The sequence below is a fragment of the Ptychodera flava genome, chromosome 11 (assembly GCF_041260155.1).
Source record: "Ptychodera flava strain L36383 chromosome 11, AS_Pfla_20210202, whole genome shotgun sequence".
Classification (NCBI taxonomy): Eukaryota; Metazoa; Hemichordata; class Enteropneusta; family Ptychoderidae; genus Ptychodera; species Ptychodera flava.
In genome coordinates, this window is record NC_091938.1 from 35,843,427 (window position 1) to 35,867,933 (window position 24,507).

Consider the following 24,507-nt stretch of genomic DNA (forward strand, 5'->3'; position numbering starts at 1 on the left):
TTTGACATTTGACATTGACGGAGACCAACGGATCTGGAGTGACAGAGCTGAAAATTGTCACCGAAAATATTTTTAGATTGTGTAAAAGCAGCTTGAGCGGGTTAGCGTGCGATTCTGCCAACGAATAGAGCTCAAAATGAAGCTGCCACGTGACAGGGAGATGGTTTTAACAATGAACTTAAACTAGTGGGTATAATATGTAACCTGTATGCTTTAATAAATACCATGCACTTCATGTTTTAATTGCTTGTAATAAGTTTATTAGCACTTGGCATATCGATTATTTTAAGGCAAAATTCTTTCAAAATGTTAAATTTTAAACGTTATAGATACCATCCTTTATATATGTCGTGTCACAGTAAGGACTAACTATCTAGGAAGACCGATCATCGTCCATTTTAGATTGGTTCGTCGTCGTGATTGACATGGTCATACTTTATTTACGGCCTTGCAATTCAAAATGAAGCAGAGCTGAAAACAAACGGAAAAGAAGTAAAATAAGAGACAAGAATTGGAGAGAGATGTTTCACATTTTTAACGCCGTGGCTATAAAACGCAATCCTCAAGAACACACACACTCTGTATATCTCAAACAAGATGCATTAAATATATATATATATATATATATATATATATATATATATATATAATATATATATATATATATATAACGCAATCCTCAAGAACACACACTCTGTATATCTCAAACAAGATGCATTAAATATATATATATATATATATATATATATATATATATATATATATATATATATATATATATGTACATATATATAGGAAATGACAGTGCTCGATGCTTAAAGCAGAGCGTTATAATAAATAACACACATTACTTCAAGTACAATGTCATCATACCTGTGAATTAAATTCATGCATCCTGATCATCAGAACTATTTTTCTTAGAACTTCACCCATTTACACAAATGAGAGCATAGATCTAAGAAAACTGTAGTAATTTATGTTTATATTTTTGGACCGTTTTCCGATGAGGACTGCTTTTGAAAACTGCAGGTGAATTTCTTAAATCAAATTTATGAGCACAAAACAAACTTTAATCCTCGTATCTTCATAGTTCACCGTCAACAATACAGTGCTTGCTTACCTGCAACGGATGTCTGGAAGGCGGCGTTGTAATCGCATGCTACTTCGTTAGATACATAATCTTGTCTATTGTCATCATACTCATCGTCGATGTTAGGACCTCCGACGAGAGCTCCGATCAGTTTATGTGGGTTGGCATCTGGTGATCTCAAAGCTGGACTTCCAGTCAAAGTTGAGTTACATGAACTGAAGGTGAAAACTGACTCATTTAAATATGTCGTTCATGAACGTAATGAAACGTTGAATTAACAACCATTATCAAAGTGTCTATTTCTTACAATTGTCAGACCTGTTCAGTCGTCAAAACAACAGCGCAGTTTTGATAAGCTAAAGTTTACCAGTTATTCAACACATGTTAGGGAAATACAATGAAACTTTCTTAAATGCGTTAAACAAGGAAATACTTGGAATCATTTTCTGCCCATGAATCTTGGTCCCAAGCAGACTGTTTTAATTTCTTGGCTTGTGACAAGAAGGCATCCAACTCACTAGAGTTTCGAAAGTTTCCATTGTATCTATTTGCCTGATTCCTGTACTGGAAATGAAATGAGTCTTTCAATGTGTATTTCATGTCGCCAAAATGAATGTTTGTAAAGGTTGGAGTCGGCCTAATTATCGTCTTTGAAGGTATTTTACCTTGCTCTGTGGTGTGGTCGTACCGGAGGGTTGTGTCCAAACCCAACGACGTAGCTCCTACCGCAATCTCCCAGCATGTAGTGGATTTGACCTTTGGCCCATTCGAGATAAGATTCGGTGTGCAAACCAGAGTCGGCAGCGATGAGGGCAATCATGGTTGTTCCAGCTGTCACGTGACAAAAAATGATTTAAGGTAACAAATAACCACTTTTTGACCATAATTTTTAAAAGTAAGTTCAAGATTAAGGTTTAGGAAATAATATACTCCACATACAGCATTATTCTATGTGCGAGAAAGACGACAGTGTCAATAGCAGTATTACACACTTGGTACCGAGGACACCATTGCTCCCTTTGCAGCCAACAAAAATAATCAAGGGGACAAAATTTCAAAATGGCTCTAAGATTGCAGGAATATCAGTTTTCCCAGTGCAAAAAGCAGGTGGAATGCGTTTAATATGACAAAACATTCCTCTTCTGTTACAATTCCCATCGCTTCAGTTTGAGAAGTGGAACATTTGGAGCCGTAATCCTTCAGAATGTCCTTCTAACCCACTTGTGAATTGAATACAAAGTATTTTTCTTTGATCTAGCAGAAGTTACATTTTTTTCTGGTAAAATGCCTGACTCGACATTTTACAGCCCAAATACTTGCTATAGCGAAATTACTAGCTCGAGCAGCGGCCGAAGGTGGCCGCAAGTGGCTCACTGAAACGCATGCAGCGCTATGGTCGGTCTCAGCTAAACTTGCCGCACGCTGGCTACGAACACCTGTGACGAAGAGGAATATCTTAAAATTTTCTTTATCCAAAACCCATCTACTACGAACAGTGAACTGTCACTTTATTACAATTACATAGCTGCGCAAGCTTATGGCCCTAGTGTAATATTATATATAGACTTTCATAGAAAGTAACCTCTACAAAAAACTAAAAGATGGCGAGCATGCTCCGAAAAAGATTTTGGGCTAATGTGCAGCACTGAATAAGATCTGACCCAATTGGGTAGAAGAATCTGACCAATATAATGAAAAGAATACAAATAGACTCCCTAAGTGGCTGTGAATAGTGAAAATGGACCAATCAGAGAAAGAGCTTATTCAAGCTGCACATCAGCAGAAGATTTTACATGTTCTGGTGCATTCGAGATTAAGCTTACCGGTGTAACGAAGAGGACCCCATATATCACGGAAGACCAGACCCAAAGGCGTGTAAGGAAGGCTTTCTCCAGGCATCCATTTGGTCACAAAATTATTGACTTTTTTCTCATATGCGTTTTTGCCGGTCAGTTGGTACAGAAGCATCTGAAGGAAGATAATCGAGTTGAGGTTTGATTTAATAGACAAGCAATGAGAGATCTTCCTGTAGGATACGTTAATACTATACGTTAGAACCAGAAAGTTTGAACAGCGCAATACAGGAGCAGCATACTTCGAGGTCTTGGATGATCAAAACACAAGTATGACAAGCGAAAATCGTTGTGTTTTGTTGGCGTGATTTTAGCACAATTTCGGTAAAATGACGTAAAGTTGCAGCAAGTGTGCCAAGGTTACACCATTGAATCGCGTACATGTATGGTACATGTATATCACCATTCAATTTTTAAAAAAATATTTGATGTTCACGTCAGCATTTTAATTTCCATTGAATCGTTATTCCAGCTTCGTTTAAAGGAAGAGGCAGGATGACTCTGAGTATATTTGAAGTATCCACGGTTCTGTTGGTATTGAAGGGCGAGACAATCAGGATCAAAACAAAGCACGAAAAGGAATATGGAAATTAATGTTGAATTGCCTGGTGTTGAAGACGAACAATAACGGTCTCTGTTAAATATCTTGATTGCTCTTATTTATACTTATATAAGATCCTCTCTCTCTCTCTCTCTCTCTCTCTCTCTCTCTCTCTCTCTCTCTCTCCTCTCTCTCTCTCTCTCTCTCTCTCTCTCTCTCTCTCTCTCTCTCTGACACATCCTTTGGTTGATTCTGAAATGCACCAGATAAATAACGTATTTAACAGAACGTTACACAACGTGTTCTGCAGCAATTGTCTTTTACTTCGCATTGTGTTACTGAATATTCATTATCTGTTTATCATGAAAAGCATAGTTTCACAGCAAAACAGAGAAGCGGTTTGTGATGACTGGTACAGCCGCACAGAGAGGAGGAAATATGGCTAGGTTAGACAGCAAATTATTGAAATTACACATTCTGCACCCTATACATCTAAAATCATCAGGTGACAAAATTCTATTTTGCTCTCCTCTCCAACCTAACATCCCATGAAACATGTATACAGCATAGTGGAGTGTTAGTGAATTTTCTCAACCGTGGAAGTATTCAAAGACAGCTCCACCATACAAACGAAGGCTTGTCAGTCATCCATACCTGAGCGCCTGCATTTTTATTTCCCCATGCGAAACCCAGCCACGTGATTTGCAATGAAGTTCATAGAGCTCTTCAGCTTTAACCAGGTAAGGACCTTCATGGGATGCTGCGTAAAGCCAGGCAGCTGACCAACACAACTCATCGCCATAGGTTGATGATCTATAAATAACAAAACGGTAACACCCTTGTAATAGCAATAAATGAATATATTTTATGTTACATACATACACACCTGTGATCACATTTCGATCAGCATTTTACATAAGTTGCTATCGATAGAAATCATCGTATAGCAAGAAAAAGCAGAAAATATAGTTAACGGGACTGTAAAACGAATGTGAAGAAAAGCCTGTGTCATTTGCAGAAAAAAGAATGTAGATTGAACGCTTGAAGGTTGAGTCTTCGTAAATGACATTTTTTCACACAACTGTTGTTGAAACAAACACTTCCCTTCTTTTCGATCCATTTACATTTCAGTTAATAATTTCGCTTTCAAATGAATGGCTTAACGAACAAACCAATAAAAGCCTGGCTTCATGCAGTTTTGACGTGAATTATCCTTTGTTATTTGATTAACATCAAACATACTTACACGTAGTATCCGTCCGCGTCATAGTTTCCTTGGTAGTTGTAGGCGAAATCAAATAGTTCCTTTGCGGCGTCCAAAAGGGTTGTTGAATAGTCTCCGTCTATAACAAATGATGATACAGAACATTAGATCGGTGTTTAATGAGTGTGCCCCCTGATTCATGCTCTGTGATAAGATGGTGATCGCAGTACACTTTTCTTCCTTGTCAAATCTCCAGAGAAACTCGCTTTAAATACCATTTTCTAATTACCCTTTATCGATTTCACTATCAGTCAATATAAGTTAGAAACAGTACAGTAAGATTCGATTGTTCGATATTGGCCGTAGTTTGCTTGTTGCGGCGAATGCAGTCCGGGAGATTTATATAAGCTTAAGGCTTGTACTTCGCTTGTCATGTGGTAACGAGGCGGCCATTTTGCTTCGAATAACTTTCATATTCCGAGCCAATATTAAGAAATGCCTCAACTGACTTCTTGAAATTTTTGGAAAAGGAAATGTAAAGAGGCATAAATGTACACGTCCTTAAGCAGGAATGTTTTATGGTTCAATTTAATCACTATGACAATCTTGATCAAGAAGGTTGATTAATTTCGTGGCGAATATTTTGATTATAAATAAGACATGAAAATGATCGTACACTCTGAAACGCCATCAAATGCGATGGAAGCGGCGGCCAAGGCAGCAGCAGTTTCTCCGACAACGTCAGAACCGTTCATCGACACACCATCGACCAGATATGGAGGACGTTCCATGTCCATCGTTTCCGGTGCTCCCCAGTATGTGTGATCAATGTGTCCTGATCCAACCTGGATAATACCAGAAGACGGGACTGTCAGCAACAGGAACTTCAAAGGAGGTGGTTGACATACTCGGAAAAGTTTAAAATGTTGTTTGATAGAAGGATACATAAATGCCCACTTAATTACCGTAAGCGTACGTACATACAGTAGATGTGCATTGATAAAGAAAGAGAGACAGACAGACAGACAGACAGACAGACAGACAGACAGACAGACAAGCATGAACACCCAGGAAGACAGACAGAAGAACAAAGTTAATAGACATATTTAACGTGTATCGAATTCACTTAGTAGGAACACATACCTGTGAATAAAACCCTGTGGGTGAGATATGGGCCTTGAGAAAATAATCAGTTGCCCATTTAATGGTTTCATACATGTTGCTCAATTGTCCAGCAGCTTCATAGGCGTCTTTGAATTGTATCAGACCCCATGCAAGTACTGTTGTAGTGAACGCCATCGGAAATCCAAACTTCACGTGATCACCAGCTGTCCAATGAAAATGAAGGGCCAAGGGTAAGTATGACTGAAGATAAATTAAAACACTACACTGTCGTTTCTGCTAACTCGTCTGAGTGCATATACATTAAACATGTTATGTGAATAAAATATTTAGTCCGTTTAAGGTAGTATGCACTTTGAAAGTGAAAGACTTACTCTTGCTTAAACTTTCCTCAAGGTATCTTTCAAGTATACTATTTCAAAATCATGAATAAAAATCGGGGGTCATCGTGCAAATTTTGGTACTAGAGAAACAAATTACCTAAGATTTACCGATATTTGAAATTCAAAATGGCCGCCATCCCTGTGTGAACTCCATGGAGAAAAGTAAAATTTTCGATATTCAGACTACTAAGACGGTGAAAGTCTTTCTTTCTTCTATAGCTTCAGAAAATGATCCTCCACAAGTGGTAGACCAGAAAATAATTGTAAAAGTTTGAGATTCCAAATATCTGTCCCCTAGGCGCATTCTACCTTAAGGTAGAACGCACCTCGAGGACAGATATTCGGACTTGCAAACTTTCATAATTCGTTTAAAATTATACCACTCGTAGGGGTTCATTTTAAAGCTCTTGGTGAAAAAAAAAACTTTTTATCGGCTTCATTTTTCGAAATGCGAAAATTTTATTTTTCTCTATAGAATTAACACAGTATGGCGGCATTTTGAATTTCAAATAACGGTAAATCTTATTTGTTTCTGTAGTACCAAACTTTGAAATGTGATTCCGATTATTACTCTTGATTTCGAAAGACAATGGTTAAAATATTCCTTGAGGAAAGTTTGAGCAAAAGCTTAAGTCTTTTACTTTCGAGGCGAATACTAGTTTATACTACCTTAAGGAAACTTTACCAACGTCTTCAACCGTTGAGAACATTGTCTGTAAAAAGTTTTGAGCCCGGCATGTAAAGTACATCATTAGACTTACCTTTACCTGTGTTGTATCGAGAATAGATTGATTATTGATGTTTTCTTGATATAACAATGATAATCAAAGTGATACAGCCATATTAAACATTCAGCTAAGTTTAATTTTCTTACCCGAAGAAACGACACTATAGTCTAGCTATTAAAAAATCGTTACCTACCATCGTAGTATCCCCCTGATAAATCTTCGCCATTAAAACCAACGTCGTCAACTGCCGAATTACCTCGGAAACATATGCGATTGTCAGCGGGTAACGGGCCGGACCTTTGTGATTCGTAAAACAGTATTGACTTTTCAATAACTTCGATGTAGTCGTATGTTGATGTGACTTGGCGAACTGTAATAACACGAAAATTACACGAAATGACACAGATAAATTTCATCCAGGGTTTTATCCGTCGGAGGTCTATTTTAAGTTTCTGCATCTATGTTAATACATGTACACATCAAGTATCGTACAATTTAGCTCCAAGAATGATGTTTCAATTCATATTCATTCAATTACTCCCATTTGTGTTCACAATAGATCGAATCCCGATTTACTAGTTCGATTCCGAAGTCCGGATTGGCTAGCTTGAAGGTCGCATATCTGTATCTTCTTGCCCATTTTTTTCGATTAGATGATTTGAAATCAAATGCAACTTATGTAAAAGTGCTTTTCAGACATTGGCGACGAACGACACACCTTAAATTTTCATAAGTACATGTTTTTCGAGCTGCAACCCAAATATGGCCATCGCAAATATATGCGTGAGCGCCTGAATTTAATCTACAAAACCCATCACTACGGATTGAAACAGTTACATTTCCGAAGACAATACGGCTTAATGGAGGGAATCAAAACTATTTTCAGACGATTGGATCATGGTGTTTCCGATAATAAAAAATTAATTCAAAACGACAGAGCTAGTGGGACTTTAAACGTTAATGAATTATGAAACTGACTAAGTTCTGCCCTTTTCCTTGGTACGGAATTTTCTTTAACAGTCAAGAGCTCGAGAAATTAAGGTAGATAGTGGTCAATCTATTCATCAATGACTTTATAGTCACGAAATATTATTTGAAATTTTGTTTAAACTTCTTGTACATTTTGCAGCCTTGTTTGGATTAGTGATGAATATGTCGCGCCCATGAAACCTTCGTCAGCATAACTTAATCTCAGTACGACCAACACGCCTTCGAAATACATATGAAGCTTTATGAAAATTATTGTTTTGTTACGAAGTGCTTCGTTAGATATTGCATATATTGCATATTTTATGCAAATTATCTTTATCATGTAACTATAGCTGCCTGAAAACCCTATTGAAAAATAGATCAGTTCTACACGCAATATACGGATACTCTGAGTAATACTAAACTAGTAACCGACTCACAGAGATGTTCGATTGAAAACGTGAGTATGTCTTTTCCCACTATATGTTGGCTTTCCCAATACATAGACCAAAATGAAATAATTACACATACTGTTTTTGTGAACTTCCCTGGTTGAACGTTCATCGTATTCATCGTCGTCGTCCTCTTCCACACTTGGCGGTGCCGGCATCGGTGGAGGGTCGTACTCACCGATGTACGTCGCTACTTCGTCGTCGACTCCTCTCTCCATCAAGGGCTAGCAGTGACGTCAGACCAGATCCCAAACACCAATACAAGAAAGACAATAGTGAGAAATGCGTTCATTTTGATGGATGCTAAAAGTACGTTCATCTGACAATCACCGACTTTTCTGAAATGCCTGTTAAGACTGTCAACCTGTCTTAACGTACAAAATTTCTGTGAATGCTCTGTCCTTATATAGCATTCAACTATCGCAGGGATGTCAATTATTGGCACTTGTTTATTCGGTTTCTTCATGATTGATACTTGACGATTCGGAAGTCCAGCTTTTTACCATTATTCCGAAGAACCCTATTAAGGTAATTAGTTCGCCGCCCGAGTTGTCACCGCTATACACCCAAGTCCAATAAATCTGTAAAATTTCATTCTTTGCACAGTAGTACCTGTTACGCATCTCATTACTGATACCCATAAAACCCCCATGACATTATCTTCCTTTAAACGATAAGTAAAGACATAATATTAATAAACCATTATTTGAAAATTGACCACGAAATAATTTCCGATATTTTATGGTCATTCTTATTAGAGACAGTTCGTGTCTTGGTGAAGAGCATTCAATTATGATTTTATTCAAAATCTACAGTCTCTCAAAACTTTTCGCAGCATTCGCTTTGAGTGTACAACTGTGCAAAACAAGTAGTATGTTGATTTTCTTTTATCTATAGACGGAGATACTCACATGTTTAAATAAAAATTAAAACTTTAAGGTCTCGGACCGTTTTTGTCAAAATTATATTTTAATAATATACAAAACCATGCACTATTAGAGCAAAAACTCTGAATGAAATAGGAGGAAACTATGCTTATTCCGTACAAGCCTGACTCTATCGTGGCGGGACTGTCATAGTGGATCAATGCAAACACTATAGTCCAGTCAATCTAAGCCAAAAAAGGGGTAAACCTAGGACTAATTGCAACAGAAATTATTTCTTCACCATGCATTTTGGAAAGGTCCTAGAAATAACATACTAAAAGTATAATAAAATCTAAGGGGTGCAACAGTGCCTAATTTGCATAAATGTAAAGGGGGCTCATGGGTATAAAATTGTCGCTGATAGACGGTTTCTACTTAATATATGTGGCTAAACATGCTTTTGATCAGGGTTTTTTGGCTTATTTGCCTCCTTTTTGGTCTAGGCAATGTTGTTGAAAATATTTTGTCGTCATACAAATATTCCTCATTTGCATAAATCCAATATGGCCGCCACAACACTTCACATTTCTTAGTTTTTCTCGAATTAATAACTATTTTTAAGCTACTACTGACGGCAATAGAATAATTTTTTCACATTGTATTTTAAACAAGTCCTAGAATAACATACTAAAAGCCTAGTACAATCTAGAATTGTAAACAGTGCCTAATTTGCATAGATGTAACAAGATTATGGGTACAAACTAAGTGCTGATAGAATGTTTCTGCTAAAAATAATTGGCTAAACATGATATGTTATGCAGGTTTTTGGCTTATTTGCCTTGTTTTTGGTTTAGGTAATGTTGATGGAAATATCTAGTCTTCATAGAAATATTCCTAATTTGCATAAATCCAATATGGCCACCACAACCTTCACTTTTCTTTGTATTTTTCCCAATTAATAACTATTTTTATGCTACTTCTGACAGCAATAGAATTATTTATCCACTGTGTATTTCAGAGAAGCCCTACAATGACATACTAAAAGCCTCCTACAATCTAGAAATGTAAACAATGCCTAACTTGCATATATGTAAAAAGATTATGGTTACAAACTAGGTGCTGATAGAATGTTGCTACTAAAATATTTGGCTTAACATGATATATGCGGGTTTTGGGCTTATTTGACTTGTTTTTGGTTCAGGCAATGTTGATTAAAATATTTTGTCGTCATACAAATATTCCTCATTTGCATAAATCCAATATGGCCGCCACAACACTTCGTTTTTCTTTGCATGTCCCTAATTAATAACCATATAAGGTATCTTCTGACTGCAATAGAATTAAATTTTCTTTGTGTATTTTAGAGAGGTCCTAGAATGACATACTAAAAGACCAATACAATCTAAGATTTATAACATTACCTTATTTGTATAGATATAAACGGATAATGGGAGCAATACATTCACTGATAAAAGAAATATGCATATTGAATTGAGAAAAATGCGACATTATGTTCAAGTAATGTATGCATTTATCTTAATTTTTGTCCAGGCAATATTTTTGAATACATATTATCGCCCGAGGAATATTCCTAATTTGCCTAAATCAAGTATGGTTGCCACTGCATTTCACTTAAAAATTATATTTAATCTACACAACAAGAGTTTTTGTTTCCACTCTGTATTGAACGTATAGAATGACAATCAAAATGACTGTTAAGAGGGGAGACAGTGCATAATTTGAATAAATATAAAACTTAGAAAAGGGAACAAAATCGTTGCTGTTAATAGATTTCTTAAAAATATATTCAGCAAATTGATGTTTAATTCAAGCAATTTCATTATTTAATGTACTTTTTGTGTTTCTAGGCAATGCATAAAATCATTTAAGATTCCTCATTTTACATAACTGCAATGTGCCCCTCCTACCACTTTACTTTTCCCTTTTTTGACCTATAGTATAAATGACTATATATAATGTTAAAAAACAACGGAGATCATTAGAACTAAATTTTAGTAGGGTCATGGAAGTTCCATATCGCAAGTTTAAAGGCCTGTGTTGGCACCAGATTTTCTCATCAGAAAATTTACCCACCAGATTACAATTTCAATGGAAAACAAAAGGCTTTTACACCTCAATCATTCTCTTACAGACTAGAACAAAGGCGATCCCAGGGATCGCGAAAAGTGCATTTAATGAAGTTGTGCATAAGACAGCTAATTTACCCAAATGCTAAATGGGTCATAGATGCTATACAAACCTGGTGCTGATAATCTATTAACGAAAGTTATTTAAGAGATAAGCTGACATTGTAATGACTATGTAACATCATTTTCTTGTTTTTAGTTCAGGGAATGTTTTCAAATATATCTTACAGCCATAAAAAATTCTTATTTGCATTTGTCCAATAAGTCAACCATGTCACTTCCTTTTACTAATTGGAACATGAATTATTTCTTCACCTTAAATACTTAAAAGGTTCAAGAATGGTATATTCAAAGCCTAATACAATCTATATTGTGCAAAGGACAAATTTTAAAAGATTTTATAGGAAATGCCTACACTGTACTAAATGTAATAATTGAAACTTGAAAGGTTTTACAATATCGTAAAGAGAGATTGGAAGTTTTTACTAACATTGCTAAATATATTTTACCTAATTTTGAGCGATTCCTCATGTGCATAAATCATATATGATGATCATTAAAATTATTTTCTTTAATTTTTCAAATTGACGTCAACTTATTTTAATTAATTATGTTATCAGTAAAATGAGAAGTTACATTAAGAGACACTACTTGTTTAAGTTATTTAATACTTTAAAATTCTTCCTATCGAAAGATGTCCATTTTATAACTTGAATGAACATTTTGCTTAGTACAAAGAAATTGACATGGTTATTTATTTTCTGTGTATTTTAACTCATTTTAATGATTATATACTAATAGGGCCTACAGAATGAAAAGCCCTGTAAAAATAAACAACGATTGATTCGTATAGTTCATTTCAATTATCTAGAGAATTTGCATAATGTCAGTAACATTGGGAACTTACTGGAAGATTTGGATTTTCTTAATGCATACCGAAATGCTTGGCCAAATAACCAACACTTTGTACTAAGGGAGGCTGAAGAAAATTTGTGTTTCAGCTCTATTTTCTTTTATTTTCACCCTTACCCGTATTACTAATATAGATTAAGTGTAGATAAAATGTAATTAAAGACCAGGTTGTGTGGTCACTGGTAAATCAGATATACTTTTGACTGTGTGCAACTTGCCTGCTCATGCCACATACAGAAATTTATGATAATAATGATAAATAAATTATAATGATCATGATGATATTGAGGTACAATTGTTATACTATACTGCCAATTATCATGAAATATGGATTAGGAAAGCTGTTCCTTTATCAGCTGAAAGACATTACAATAATCAAAGGACACTGCATTTCTCAAAATTTTGAAATTTCTTGAAGACAACAATTGAAAATTAATATAAAGTCATATAGTGAACTGAAGAGAGAGATTTCCTTTCCTGTTAAATCTTACCGTACACAGCCATAGCATTTGAGGAAAAACTGACAAAAATCTGTTGAATGAATCATGATAATCTAAATCACTGGTAAAAGCAAATCTAGATACTTTTCTTAATGTTACATGGTCTGGCTGCTCTTTCAAATTTTCATGGCCGTGAAACAAGAAAACCAAAATGTTAAGGGATTTGCATCACAGAAGCTGCCGTTAACGAGTTTATCAATTAGGATATCAAATGCAAATTTTGACATCAAATTATCATAAAATTGGTTATCCTGTATTTTGAACCTTATGGAAGTCTCACCTCAGATTGGCCAGACTCTCAATTCCTTGAGTGATCAATCTTATTGGTAATAATACAAAAGTCTAATAATCTGCAAATGGGAAGTCCATTACATAACAGCCCCATGAGTGATACTTGCACATCTAAGATCTGATATGATACGCAGTACAATTATATCATCCTATGCTTCACATCTTTTCATTGAGTTATCCTTCCCCATACTTATGGGTTCTACAATGAACTGCGGTAGCATGAATAATCCCGACAGAAAGCAAAATCTAGACTTTCTGTTGTCAACGAAAGGATTCTGGCTGTAAACAAATGAACCACCCAGGGGAAGATGTAAACAGAGAGGAAGAGGAAGAAATTTTGATATGATAATGACCATCATAATAATTGTCATCACCACTACTATCATGGTGATTCAAATGATGTTCGTATTTATACTAATGATAGTTTAATAATGAGAAGGATGATTCACAGGCACAACTGTTAAGTGTGGTGAACCATTTATTAGTAACTGAATATTTCCATCGTCATTGAAGATAATGACCAACAGCATAAAATATTCCTTCAAAAATTTTACTGCAATCGAACATGTTGTAGGAGAAAATGACTTAAAATGACAATTGATGTCAAAAACTTGAGCACGTCCAATGATTTTTTATGAATAACCTTATCGTCGTAAAAGAAAGAAGAATATCCAAAGAAAGAATTCTGATTCCTTTTATTTAAACAGTAATGCTCTGAAACTCTTCTCTTTATTCATTGCATTTCTGAATAACCAGAAAATGTCAATGGAAGCTATTGTAGGCTTATTGTATTCAGAAGACCGTTTGTGCCAATTATGCAAATTAGGCATTTTGTATTAAAATATGCAAATTATGCATGCAAGTTAGGTCAACCTCTTTTGTTTTAGGTAATTCTTGCAAAACCTTAACAATTTTAGAGAAAAAAATTGTTTAAATATGAGCTTAAACATTCATTTTGTCTGAAATAGTGGAAAAATTGTGAATATATGCAAATTACTTAATTTGCATATTCTTTATCGTTCAAGACATTTAGAAAATAACTTCTTGAACCTTACTAAATTGTGTTGCAATGAAAAAAGTCACTTGAATTCAGTTTACATACCCAAAATGTGAGTATAGCAGTCATTCTAAAGGCGATATATAGCTAATTTGAATATATGCAAATTTAACCAATTTGCACCCCTTATATTTTTCTATACTTTTAATATGTCATTAGTGAGACCTTTCCAAAGGTCATGGTGAAGAAATAATTTCTGTTGCAATTAGTCCTAGGTTAAACCCTAAATTGACTGGACTATTAAGAAATGACTTCAACTTTCAAATTATCTACCAGACTCTGATTCTTGTACCCACATTGATGCATTGACGATATAACAACATAGAAATTATCGGCAAAGCTTTACTTATAATGCATTGTGTTATCTATGTATCTTATTTATCATATTTTCTATATTTAATTAGTTAGAATGAATCATTCAAAGTCTAATGATTCTTGGAAGATACTAGAATTCAATGGGATTTAATTGTATCTTGTTCTGTGAGTGACTGTCGAGATGATTGTATCTTCCTTGTGAGTTAATTTTTGTCATTGAAAGTATCACAAAGAAGGAGAATTTCTCCTTGTCCTAGTTGAAATATTGTCCTAATTATGCACTGCCGCCGATCGACAGATGTTTTGATCTGCATTTAGCAGGTTTATTACTCATGAATTTTCCATGGGTAAGTTCACGAAATCAGATAAAGACTGTGTGAAGAGAGAGAGAGAGAGAGAGAGAGAGAGAGAGAGAGAGAGAGAGAGAGAGAGAGAGAGAGAGAGAGAGAAAGAGAGAGAGGTATAGACAGACAGAGACAGACAGACAGACAGACAGACAGACAGAGATTGCTTTCAGCGTTGCCATTGACACAAAAATACCCTTCTCTATTCAAACATAGCAAGCAGGTGACATTTAATGTTGGCGGTGTCAAACTTACATTTCCGAGAGCAAACGCAAAGTAGAAATATCCGTTAAACATTTCCTTAGTCTCATTAGCATATACGATAATTGAATCACATCGGACAAACTGATTGAAATCAGATAATGAGAAAGGTCTAAGCAGTACGATCTCTACATGTAGTTGGAAATTGCAAAGTTGTACATCTTGATCAATTTTTAAAGCAGTTTCTCAAGAAAACAGTTAAGTGAATAAATGTATGTTATTTGTATATGACACGATTAAACAGTAACCACTATCGGTTAATAGGAACCTATTATCATTGTAAGAAAACTTCTCTTCGAACATTTGCCGATAACAAGAACCTAACTAACTAAGAGAATGGGCACACAGACCCTCAGCCAATCCCGTGTACAATTTCAGAAACTTGAATTATCAGTGCTGTACGTCGAAGAATGCTTCTACTGGAATGAGAATTTACAGTACGCAGATTCTAATATTTTACACGTAGTTTGTTCATATTATGTGTTGTCTTTACTTATTACTCGCCGATACCCTCGTTAGAAATCGAATGTAAAGTTTATAAATTGGATGTCTTTCAGAATTAATTTGTGTCTATTTTTTATCTGTCAGCAATATATCTATCATGATGTCACATGTCACGGGGTTTAAGGAAACGATGACGTCAATTGATGTCTGCGCGGCACAGATAATGTTTGTACGTACGTGGCGCTTGATGATTTCAAATTTGTCGTTGTCAGAACACAGTCTCTCCAATGGTTGGAGGGACTGTGGTCAGAATGAAATTAACACCAAGGCAATTCAATTCCACAGAGTCATGACCGTTGACATTAATTTGGTATCTGCGTCGGAATTCTTTTCCACAGAACGTTTTCTTCGATGTAAGTCCTAGAATAGTACGATCGTTCAAATTTCTGAAATTGTACAGTCACACTAAACGCAATATGTAAAATCATACAGTACAGTTTTATGACTGTTTCACTATCGAGATCAAACGACTGCGGATATTCATGGGTCTAAGGAGATATTGTATGTGTGCAGTCCGTTTAAATGTCATTGAGGTCTTTGAAGAGGGCTTAAAAAGTTGATAGAAATTCCGACAAGTGTGTTTTGAAAAGAACCCCGTAGAGATTTAATATCCGGAAAGCCGATCTATGATTAACCTATTAATTACATTTGTTGAATAACCAAATTTTCCCGTGATAAATGCGCCCTACAGAATCATTATACGCCTTCACCATAAACCAATTTAAAGAGCTAATATACGTAAATCAGATAATATAATTCCCAACCCTTAAAAATAGGTTGAACTGGTGCCGGACGCGATAGTTGAAGAGGTCGGATGAAAAGAGAACGCTTGTTAAGATACTAGTCGAAAGCTCATTGCAAATTTCGACGAAAACAAGTCGGTGAGACCCTCATTTACTCCATAAGCTTGAGAGTGAGTGATAAAAAGCGGCATAGAAGCCAAGTACGTCAGATATATCTGAGGCGAGGCGCCGCATTCTACCCTCACGTGTGATGTAACAGTACAGCGGAAACATTTCTTGGCAGCTTCTCCTATTAAGTTGAAATCGAGTGATAGAAATTCAGCCAAAACAAAGAATTACATTCGAGGTGGACGCATAAATGCAGCCGGCACATGTACCCTGTCCCTTATCCATCATCGTTTACAAATATTCGTATAAATTGAAGGTAAGAATTCGTCGTCATACAAGTCTTTAAAATGACAATCCGTATGTTAATTTTGTGATTTTACGCACGTTTGTCGACCACAACAGAAATAATTTGATCGTCTCTGCATTCTAGTGAAAGTAATGTAAAGTAAGCAAAGACTTTGAGCTGTTCCCCTTAACAACCATGAATCAAGTCGGAATGATGAATGGACAAGTTTCAGCTTGCACAGAATGAAAGGCCAATGTTTTAAAATGTACACCATTCGTTTTGCTAACTCCATGGAAGATTCATAAAAACTAATTTTCCCAAAGGTTTTCTAAATAAACCCACAAACGGTAGACAGGCAAAGAATTGAATCATTTTTAATCAAGAACCCTGTCTAGGAGGTACATACTGCTTCAAAATCGTAGACAAAAAAACACAGTTGTGTGATTCGGCTAATAGTAGATGCAGTGATTTTGAAGTACAAATACAGAAATGTATGGAAAGGTTGATTTGCGACATTGTAATAGCCACTGGACACATTGTGCAACGTACGTGTTCACATGAAAGGAATAATCGCCACGCAAAAGTTTTACAACCAGCCACAGGTCTAGACATGTTATCATTTAATCCCCGTTCTTGTATCACCCGATTTGAAACCTTATATTGAACAGCAAGCAATCATTTATCTATCAATGAAGTGGGTCCTCGGATTACTGACGTCGCTTTGATGTTCACAAATATACCATTACCTTCATTCCCATATGTCATTAGTAGGTTCCCCGCGGAAAAGGGAATAGATATGATATTTCTCTAATAATGATTTTGTCACGTGATCACAAATGACATGCATGGTCGTTGTAGGTACATGTAATCTGGAAAAATTAGGACAAATTTGATATTTCAGTGTTTATGAATTGATCATCACTATACAGAAATATAAAATGTAAATCAGCCCTAATTGTTATTTTGATTTGTTGTGAAAGACACCAGATAAAATGTACTTATAAAGTTATAGTTGACTTGTGCATAAGACACTGAAGTGCCTCTGAGTAGTAAATTCTTCTTCTTTCGTCCGATGTCCTATTTTCATATGAGCCCCCTCCGGTATTTCAATTGATATAACTCCACCAGTTGAAAAATGCCTCCACCCATGTTCACTGAAGTATTCTCTGAGTTGCCATTGTCACGTATAACAAGTCAAATTTGAACATTTTGCTGGACTTTGTCATCTGAAAACGCTTGAATATTACTGAGGGAATGACCGTCCCAAGTTCTCAGTTAAGTTGCCAAACATGGTGCACAAGTATATCTATAGAAATAAGGAAATGACAGTTTGAATTATTCCTGTGTACAGACGTGTATCTCACAACATTTCTTAACAATTGAGGGACTGTGGTTGTAGAGTATATGAATAACTGTCATATTATTTTGCATATCACATAGATAAAAATTATCATCATTGCTTCACTAGGTAAAGTTTGAAGGTGATCAGCGCACTCATACGTCACCATGGTATCAGTGTCAGAATGTGTGGTATCTGTCATTGGTTAAAAAAGTGACACCTGACTACATAGGTATCCCTGTCAATGTCAAGGTCTTCAGGATGGGGAAACACAGCAGTGTGAGTGGACCTAAGTACTGGTATATATGTAGAACTCATTTTATTCATAATTACAGACAATTCAATAACTTCAATTAATCATCACTGTGTGTACTGTGTGCATTCATACAACATGTGTAGAGAGCATGCATTGGCCGTAGGGGGCGCTTCACAACCACCCGTTGATCACTGCTTGCTGGTTAATCAGATATGAATTACCATTTGTAAGTTAGCGTTGGAGCATTGTGGTGTACGCGCATAGATCGCTCAGGCTGTCTGGTTAGGATCATTGCCGCAGGACCGTTGCCTGCCAACCCATAGACTTTATTTGCATATTATCGTATCTAACAAAAATACCTTAGCATTAGAGTTGGTACTACAGACGACATCTGACAAATGGAACTTAACTTTATCCCGGTAAGTTTAAATTGACAGCCATAAGCCTGGTAGGATATTTCGAATTTCCAATTTCATCATTGTGATTAAAATCTCAACACCGTAATTCATCAATAACATAACTGTCCTTTATCTCTGTAGCCGATTTATTGACTAATTATCACCCTAACAAAACGATCTTTTCAAAATCAAATTCAAATTTTGGTTCAGTCTACATTTGTCAGTCTAGTACGTCCACGGTTAAAACTCCTACATAGCTGCAACTTTAAGTGTATTTTCTTGTATTCTAGTTCAGTGAAATCAAGTGTTTTGCTGTACACCCCATATCATGTCAAATACCGAGTTTCTTTTCAACACAACCTATTATTTTACTTGTGCAAAGGCTATCATTATCGTTACATCTAGACAACTAATTTTAGTGTGAACCACAGTTTGATATGTCACAACATTACCAATGCAGATGTTGTCAGTTTTTAGATAGCAAGCCTCCTAGTAGCTTGACGGTTCTATAATCATGTTTCACAGGACAAAAATATTCAACATATTTTAAAGGGACACAAGTGTCACATTTTACTAAAGTGACAAGACTATAATCAACAGTCTGTAGTAACAATTATTGCGCCGAACGAATAAGACGTTGAACACCTTCGTTGGTGAAAAAAGAAAGTCATAATGTCAAAGGTCAAAAACGTAATGTCCTTCTTTTCCACTTTAAGAGGGTGTTGAAAGTGACGCAGTTTTTTCAGCACAACGTTACGTTTTCTGGCAATTTCTTTAGTAATTTGATAACTAAAGATTGATGATATTGGCAGAGCTTACTTTTTGTATGACTATCAGTTGGCGGGAAAGAAGTCCTAATTTATGCAAATTAATGTACCTTCACTCTGGATTGGTCATTCTTTTGTGATTTTTTTTTCTTGAAATGTTCATTCATGACACGATATACAACCAAACAGGTGTTTTATTTTGCGATAAAGTACTTTGGCCTACAGGAGGAATAAGAGTCATTTCATTTTAGTTTATTCATTTTAATCTCGTTTTGAACGTCATTTGAAATGACAGCCTAAATGCAAAACAAAAGTACTCTTTTACACAAACTCTAGTTTCAATTGAGGTATTAAATTTCTTAAACTGGTGTCAAGTTTTGACTTAAATTGATATATCACTGATAGAAAATTGAGGTTTTTACCCGTCATATGTACACCTGAAATCTTCAAGTGAACGATTTCTACCATATTAAACTTCAGATTCTCTGCCTTTTGAAGAAGGGGGTTTCATGTCAACATCGATCAGAAATATTGCTCTGCGACGTCACAGTACTCATTTTGCCAGCGAAAAAATATCGGCTTGTATGGCATTCACTGTGTATTAAGTACGCCTACATTCTGATTTCAATCGCGGTTGATATTTTGCTGATCTTATGCTGATGTGTCAGTACGCTTTTGAGTTTTTCTTTTTCTAATCCATTGGAAATAAAACATCATTACTCCACTCTATTACATTTCAGTCCATCTCAATAGTATTTTTCTATTTGACATTAGTGGCGAGACTTTTTAAAACAATTACTTTCCCAAAAAATATCAATTACGTTCTCTTCCATCCATTTTAATTGGGTTAAGACTTGGATTTCCATTCCGTATAGATAAAAAGGAAAGTCCGGGATAGTGACGATGATTTAAGTGCAAGAAATAAAATTAAGAAAGTGGGGTTGGGTTGGACGCGTTTTAACTTCTTTTGATTGACACAGACGTATTTTAGGATTCTGTACACTATTGTAGAAATTTCCTTCTTTTCTCTTTAATGATGAGATTCAAGTTCTCTATGTTGCTCTCAAAAATGAACGTTGATTTTTCTTCTTCACATTTCTTTGGCTTCTTTTTATTTTCTCTTCTGTCAACTTTTGAAATTGCATTTATAAGTGGCTTCTTTTAGATGCCGTTGAAAAGGATGCAATAAATACGTTAAAAAAAACAACCAAATTTCAATACACTAATTAACTTTTGTTATAGTTCTAATATTGGTTACCGTCACTACTTTCGTTTTCCCATCAGTGATAGCAAGTATTTCCTAATAAAGTCCAACTGTTTATCTGTCATTATCATACAAAGTAAACTAAACTGTAAAGATATTTTCAGAGCAAAAAAATCCCACACTGCCTGTCAATAACCCACCATCACTCCTTCTTACAGAAGTCGTGTTGATTTCAAAACTATGTCGATAACTCTATTTTCTGTAACTGGTAGAAGTGATCAAAGCAAAACAAAATGTACTTACATCTTATCAACTATCAACCCCAAGACAAAAATAAAATATAAACTGAACTGTTGTTATTACAAATATTTCTGTAAGACCCTAGCTGTTAACAGCTATGTCATTCATTGATGTCTCGTAAATTTTGCAAGGTTACGGAAACACACAATGAGCCTCGAAGACTTGAGGTTTTCTACGTCCGAATAACTTTTACTCCACAAAGACTGGGTGACCATGATCGACTGCAGGAGCTGGTTGAAAGACTGAAACAAAATGGCCAGAAAATTATTCACGGTGAAAACGTATGTAGGCCAAACAAGAAAGGACAACGTGATGTGTGAAAACATATATAAAGGAGATGTTGAAAGCAGGTACAATAAACAACTTGCAAGTGAAGCTGGCTTTCGGAAACAGAAGAGTTATTTGTCTGTGGTTACATGGAGGAGGAAGAACGGAGACTCGCTTACATCTTCCTTTATAGCGTGCAAGAAACAAGTAAAAATCCCGTCATATGCAGTCAAAGTAGTGCATGACCTTAATATTACTTGGTTCCTTCTCACGGTTGTTTTTATGCATGCCATTTTTTCGGCACCAAGGGAAAGTGTCGGTAGCATTATTTTTCAAAAATTGGTAAGTAACATTTCACAGGAAATTTGCTCATAATCAGAACGTATCATTGTGATTAGTCAATAGGAGCGAATATCTACGTTGGACCACAGCCCCGTGAGTGGGGGGGGGACTGTGGTTAGACTTACAAACACTAACAGCAATGCACTCTACGAACTTTCCGCAGCCCTTGCCTTTAGTTACGGGATAGGAACGCTCAGACCAGAAGGTCCGTTGTTAGAGGGCGCTCTCCGCAATCGCCAACAGACCTTTCCCCGGTTATCCCACAATGTATCGCTGTGGCTGTATCAAACATTGTGTACACATTCAAAACAACAAAAGCATTCTGATTTTGTCTTGTAAAACGGTTTCTTATACAAGAATAAAACAAATCATGCTAAAACATGAACATCTGGTCATTTTTCATCCAATGGCGACTCAAATGTAGGTCAGGGTGTGACGTACCCTAGTGCTCTATGAGTATTTACATACCCTGCGTTTACCCGTCAGCCTAGAAGGCTGAAGATACTGATGGTTTAACCTCGAGAAAAACTATGCTATCGCTAAAAAGTTTTATGAGTAACTTACGCTGTGTATACCCTAGCGCGCACTTCATCATGGAACCGGTAAAAGAACTATAGAGTGCAGTTAAAAGGAATATTTAATCTTATACTTTGGAGCGCTTTAGAGATGATGAATCTTCAAGCCGTTTGAACATCCGAAATTTCTCAGATCAGCCCCGAATGTCTGCACTTTCGTGACGGAGCTTAAGACTTACTTCTTTCAGAGGTCTGCGCCAGTGAACATCTTCCATAAGGAGCTGAGCAGATTATTTTCTCTCATACTACTGTCCTATTCTATCTATTTATTAACCGAAGAAAAACAAAGGACGCCGAAATGTGCTAAGGGTTTAATGTGAGAGACTACAATTGAACAGTGTTAATTTCTAACCGACCGGTGGTGATAACTGTAGCCCTTGGTGAGAATCAAGTACTGCGCTGCCTTATTCGTAAAACATATCTCATCAGTCATCGGTGAGACTGAATATTCCCACAATTTACCAGAGATATTTCCTTTGATCCGTCACCACCGTGGTTTGAAATAAATCCAATGGATTTCTGTTGAAAAGTTGGACCTCTAGAGAGGAAATTTGGGGTGAAAGGTCAAATTCTATTCTTTATTATGAATGATCTTCCAAACAACTAGTCAGCAAATTGAAACTATACCATGCCATTCAGCAACCAGTGCGCTGAGACACCCTGCAAAGCGGTACAAGGAATTGACTTTTGGTATCAAAATGAGTGTTCCGACTGGCTGCGTATACTTGTGATATTAGTGTTTGTATTGGGGCCGTACTTGGTTTCCGATATTCTTGTCATTAAAGGAAATCCATACAATACATGGTCGGCTTTTCATGGTATTTTCCGATTCGTCAAAACTCTGTACACAGCACTTATTTATCATGCAATCACCTGCATTAATATTCGTGGTTATGTGATAACTAAAACTAATGACTGCAGTTACTTGTGTCGGCACTCCATATTTTTTTTTTTGAATCATTTGGTTTGAAATGTTACTTTTGGGCGGGCGGGCGGGGGGTAACATTATGCGTGAAAATACCAAGCCGGGTGTCTAACACTGGTATAAGAATATTTGGTGATTATGATTTTATCATAATACCATGCCGAGCACATTATCAATTCGAGACACTTCCATTGGTCAATTAGGGCCATGTACCGGACCATTGACACTCCAAATACGGGAACGTTATCAAGCATGTTAATGTGTGTAATGATGAAACAGATATTCACTAATATCTGCAAAAAAGATGACAAAGCATAAATTTTGATGCATTCAATCTTCATCACAGAAGGCAAGAAATACATCAAAACTTATCTTCATTGTTTTCAATCGTGTTTATTTCAGTACGAAATGTACCGAAAAGCAAGCGAGCGACAGAAGGCATACCAGTGCTCTACTGTGCAAAGTAACTCTGTACATTAGTGATACCTTGACAAGCCAATATTTTGGTATTTTTACAATTGTAATTGTAGAGGCTCGCGGTGATCGACCTGATAATACAGACACCTATACTTGTTCAAATGAAGAGAAAATTCGAATGATTGTATATGACCTTGTATCATTCTGGCACATACTGTGAGTTAAAAAGCGTCACCGTCTGTCCGTCGCTGATCTCGACATTCATATTTGCTGATCATGTTCCTAGCAAAACGGTGTCTCGCACATAAAATGTTCATTAACTTTCTCTGATTTGCTGGTGTTACAATAGCAATAAAGGGCAAGACAAAGCTTAATTTCACGTGTTAGACATCACCTCGTCGTTAATTTTAGATTTACTTTGCACTTGCCCGTAAATTAATGTTAATGGTCAGCGCACGGCCTCTTGTTCTTTCAGAAACTGTTCGGTTTGTTTATGTCAATCATGCTAATAATTTTACAAAGATGCGTTGAGTGAATCACTTGTTCTCTTCTCCAGATCTGTTTTCCTTGCTATCCCACAATGCATTGCTGGGGCACATAAAAAATCTTGCGGACTCGAAATAAAACACTATATTTTCCCTTTATACTTATGGTATCACATTGCTCAGTGATACAAATTCATATGATGCTGAAAAACTACCATAAATTACTCACCCTTGCGACCATAGAACTGATGACTTTGTCATTATCTTTTTGAGAGGCCTATAGCAGACGTTAAGTAGATAGTGGGCGATTAAGTAGCTGTGTGGCTATTGTCATCTTTCTGTCTCATAATTTATGAAAATTCAGGGACTTAGACGTCATGAAAAGACTTTACCAAAGATTTGATGCCAGTGGTCCATATTAATCTTTACGGCCCTGATACGGGTTTTGCGGACCGAGGTTGTACGGCGGAAGGGCCCGAGCGTGCGAGGGCCCGTACGCCGTACGACCGAGGTCCGCAAAACCCGTATCTGGGCCGTAAAGGTTTTATCATATACC

The 24,507-nt window shown here is 36.2% G+C and overlaps 1 protein-coding gene across 1 annotated transcript; it reads right to left on the minus strand.

Annotated features, from left to right (window-relative positions):
- Window positions 1-436: 436 nt before the first annotated feature.
- On the minus strand, window positions 437-8,703 carry LOC139144515 (endoglucanase A-like). The gene is made up of 10 exons (XM_070715212.1): window positions 8,422-8,703; window positions 7,115-7,291; window positions 5,832-6,016; window positions 5,365-5,533; window positions 4,731-4,827; window positions 4,139-4,297; window positions 2,914-3,116; window positions 1,756-1,921; window positions 1,121-1,305; window positions 437-471 (listed from the first exon to the last, which is right to left on the minus strand). Exons 1-10 carry the CDS (start codon window positions 8,558-8,560, stop codon window positions 437-439), a joined length of 1,515 nt encoding a protein of 504 aa, XP_070571313.1. The 5' UTR covers window positions 8,561-8,703.
- Between the last annotated feature and the right edge of the window lie 15,804 nt (window positions 8,704-24,507).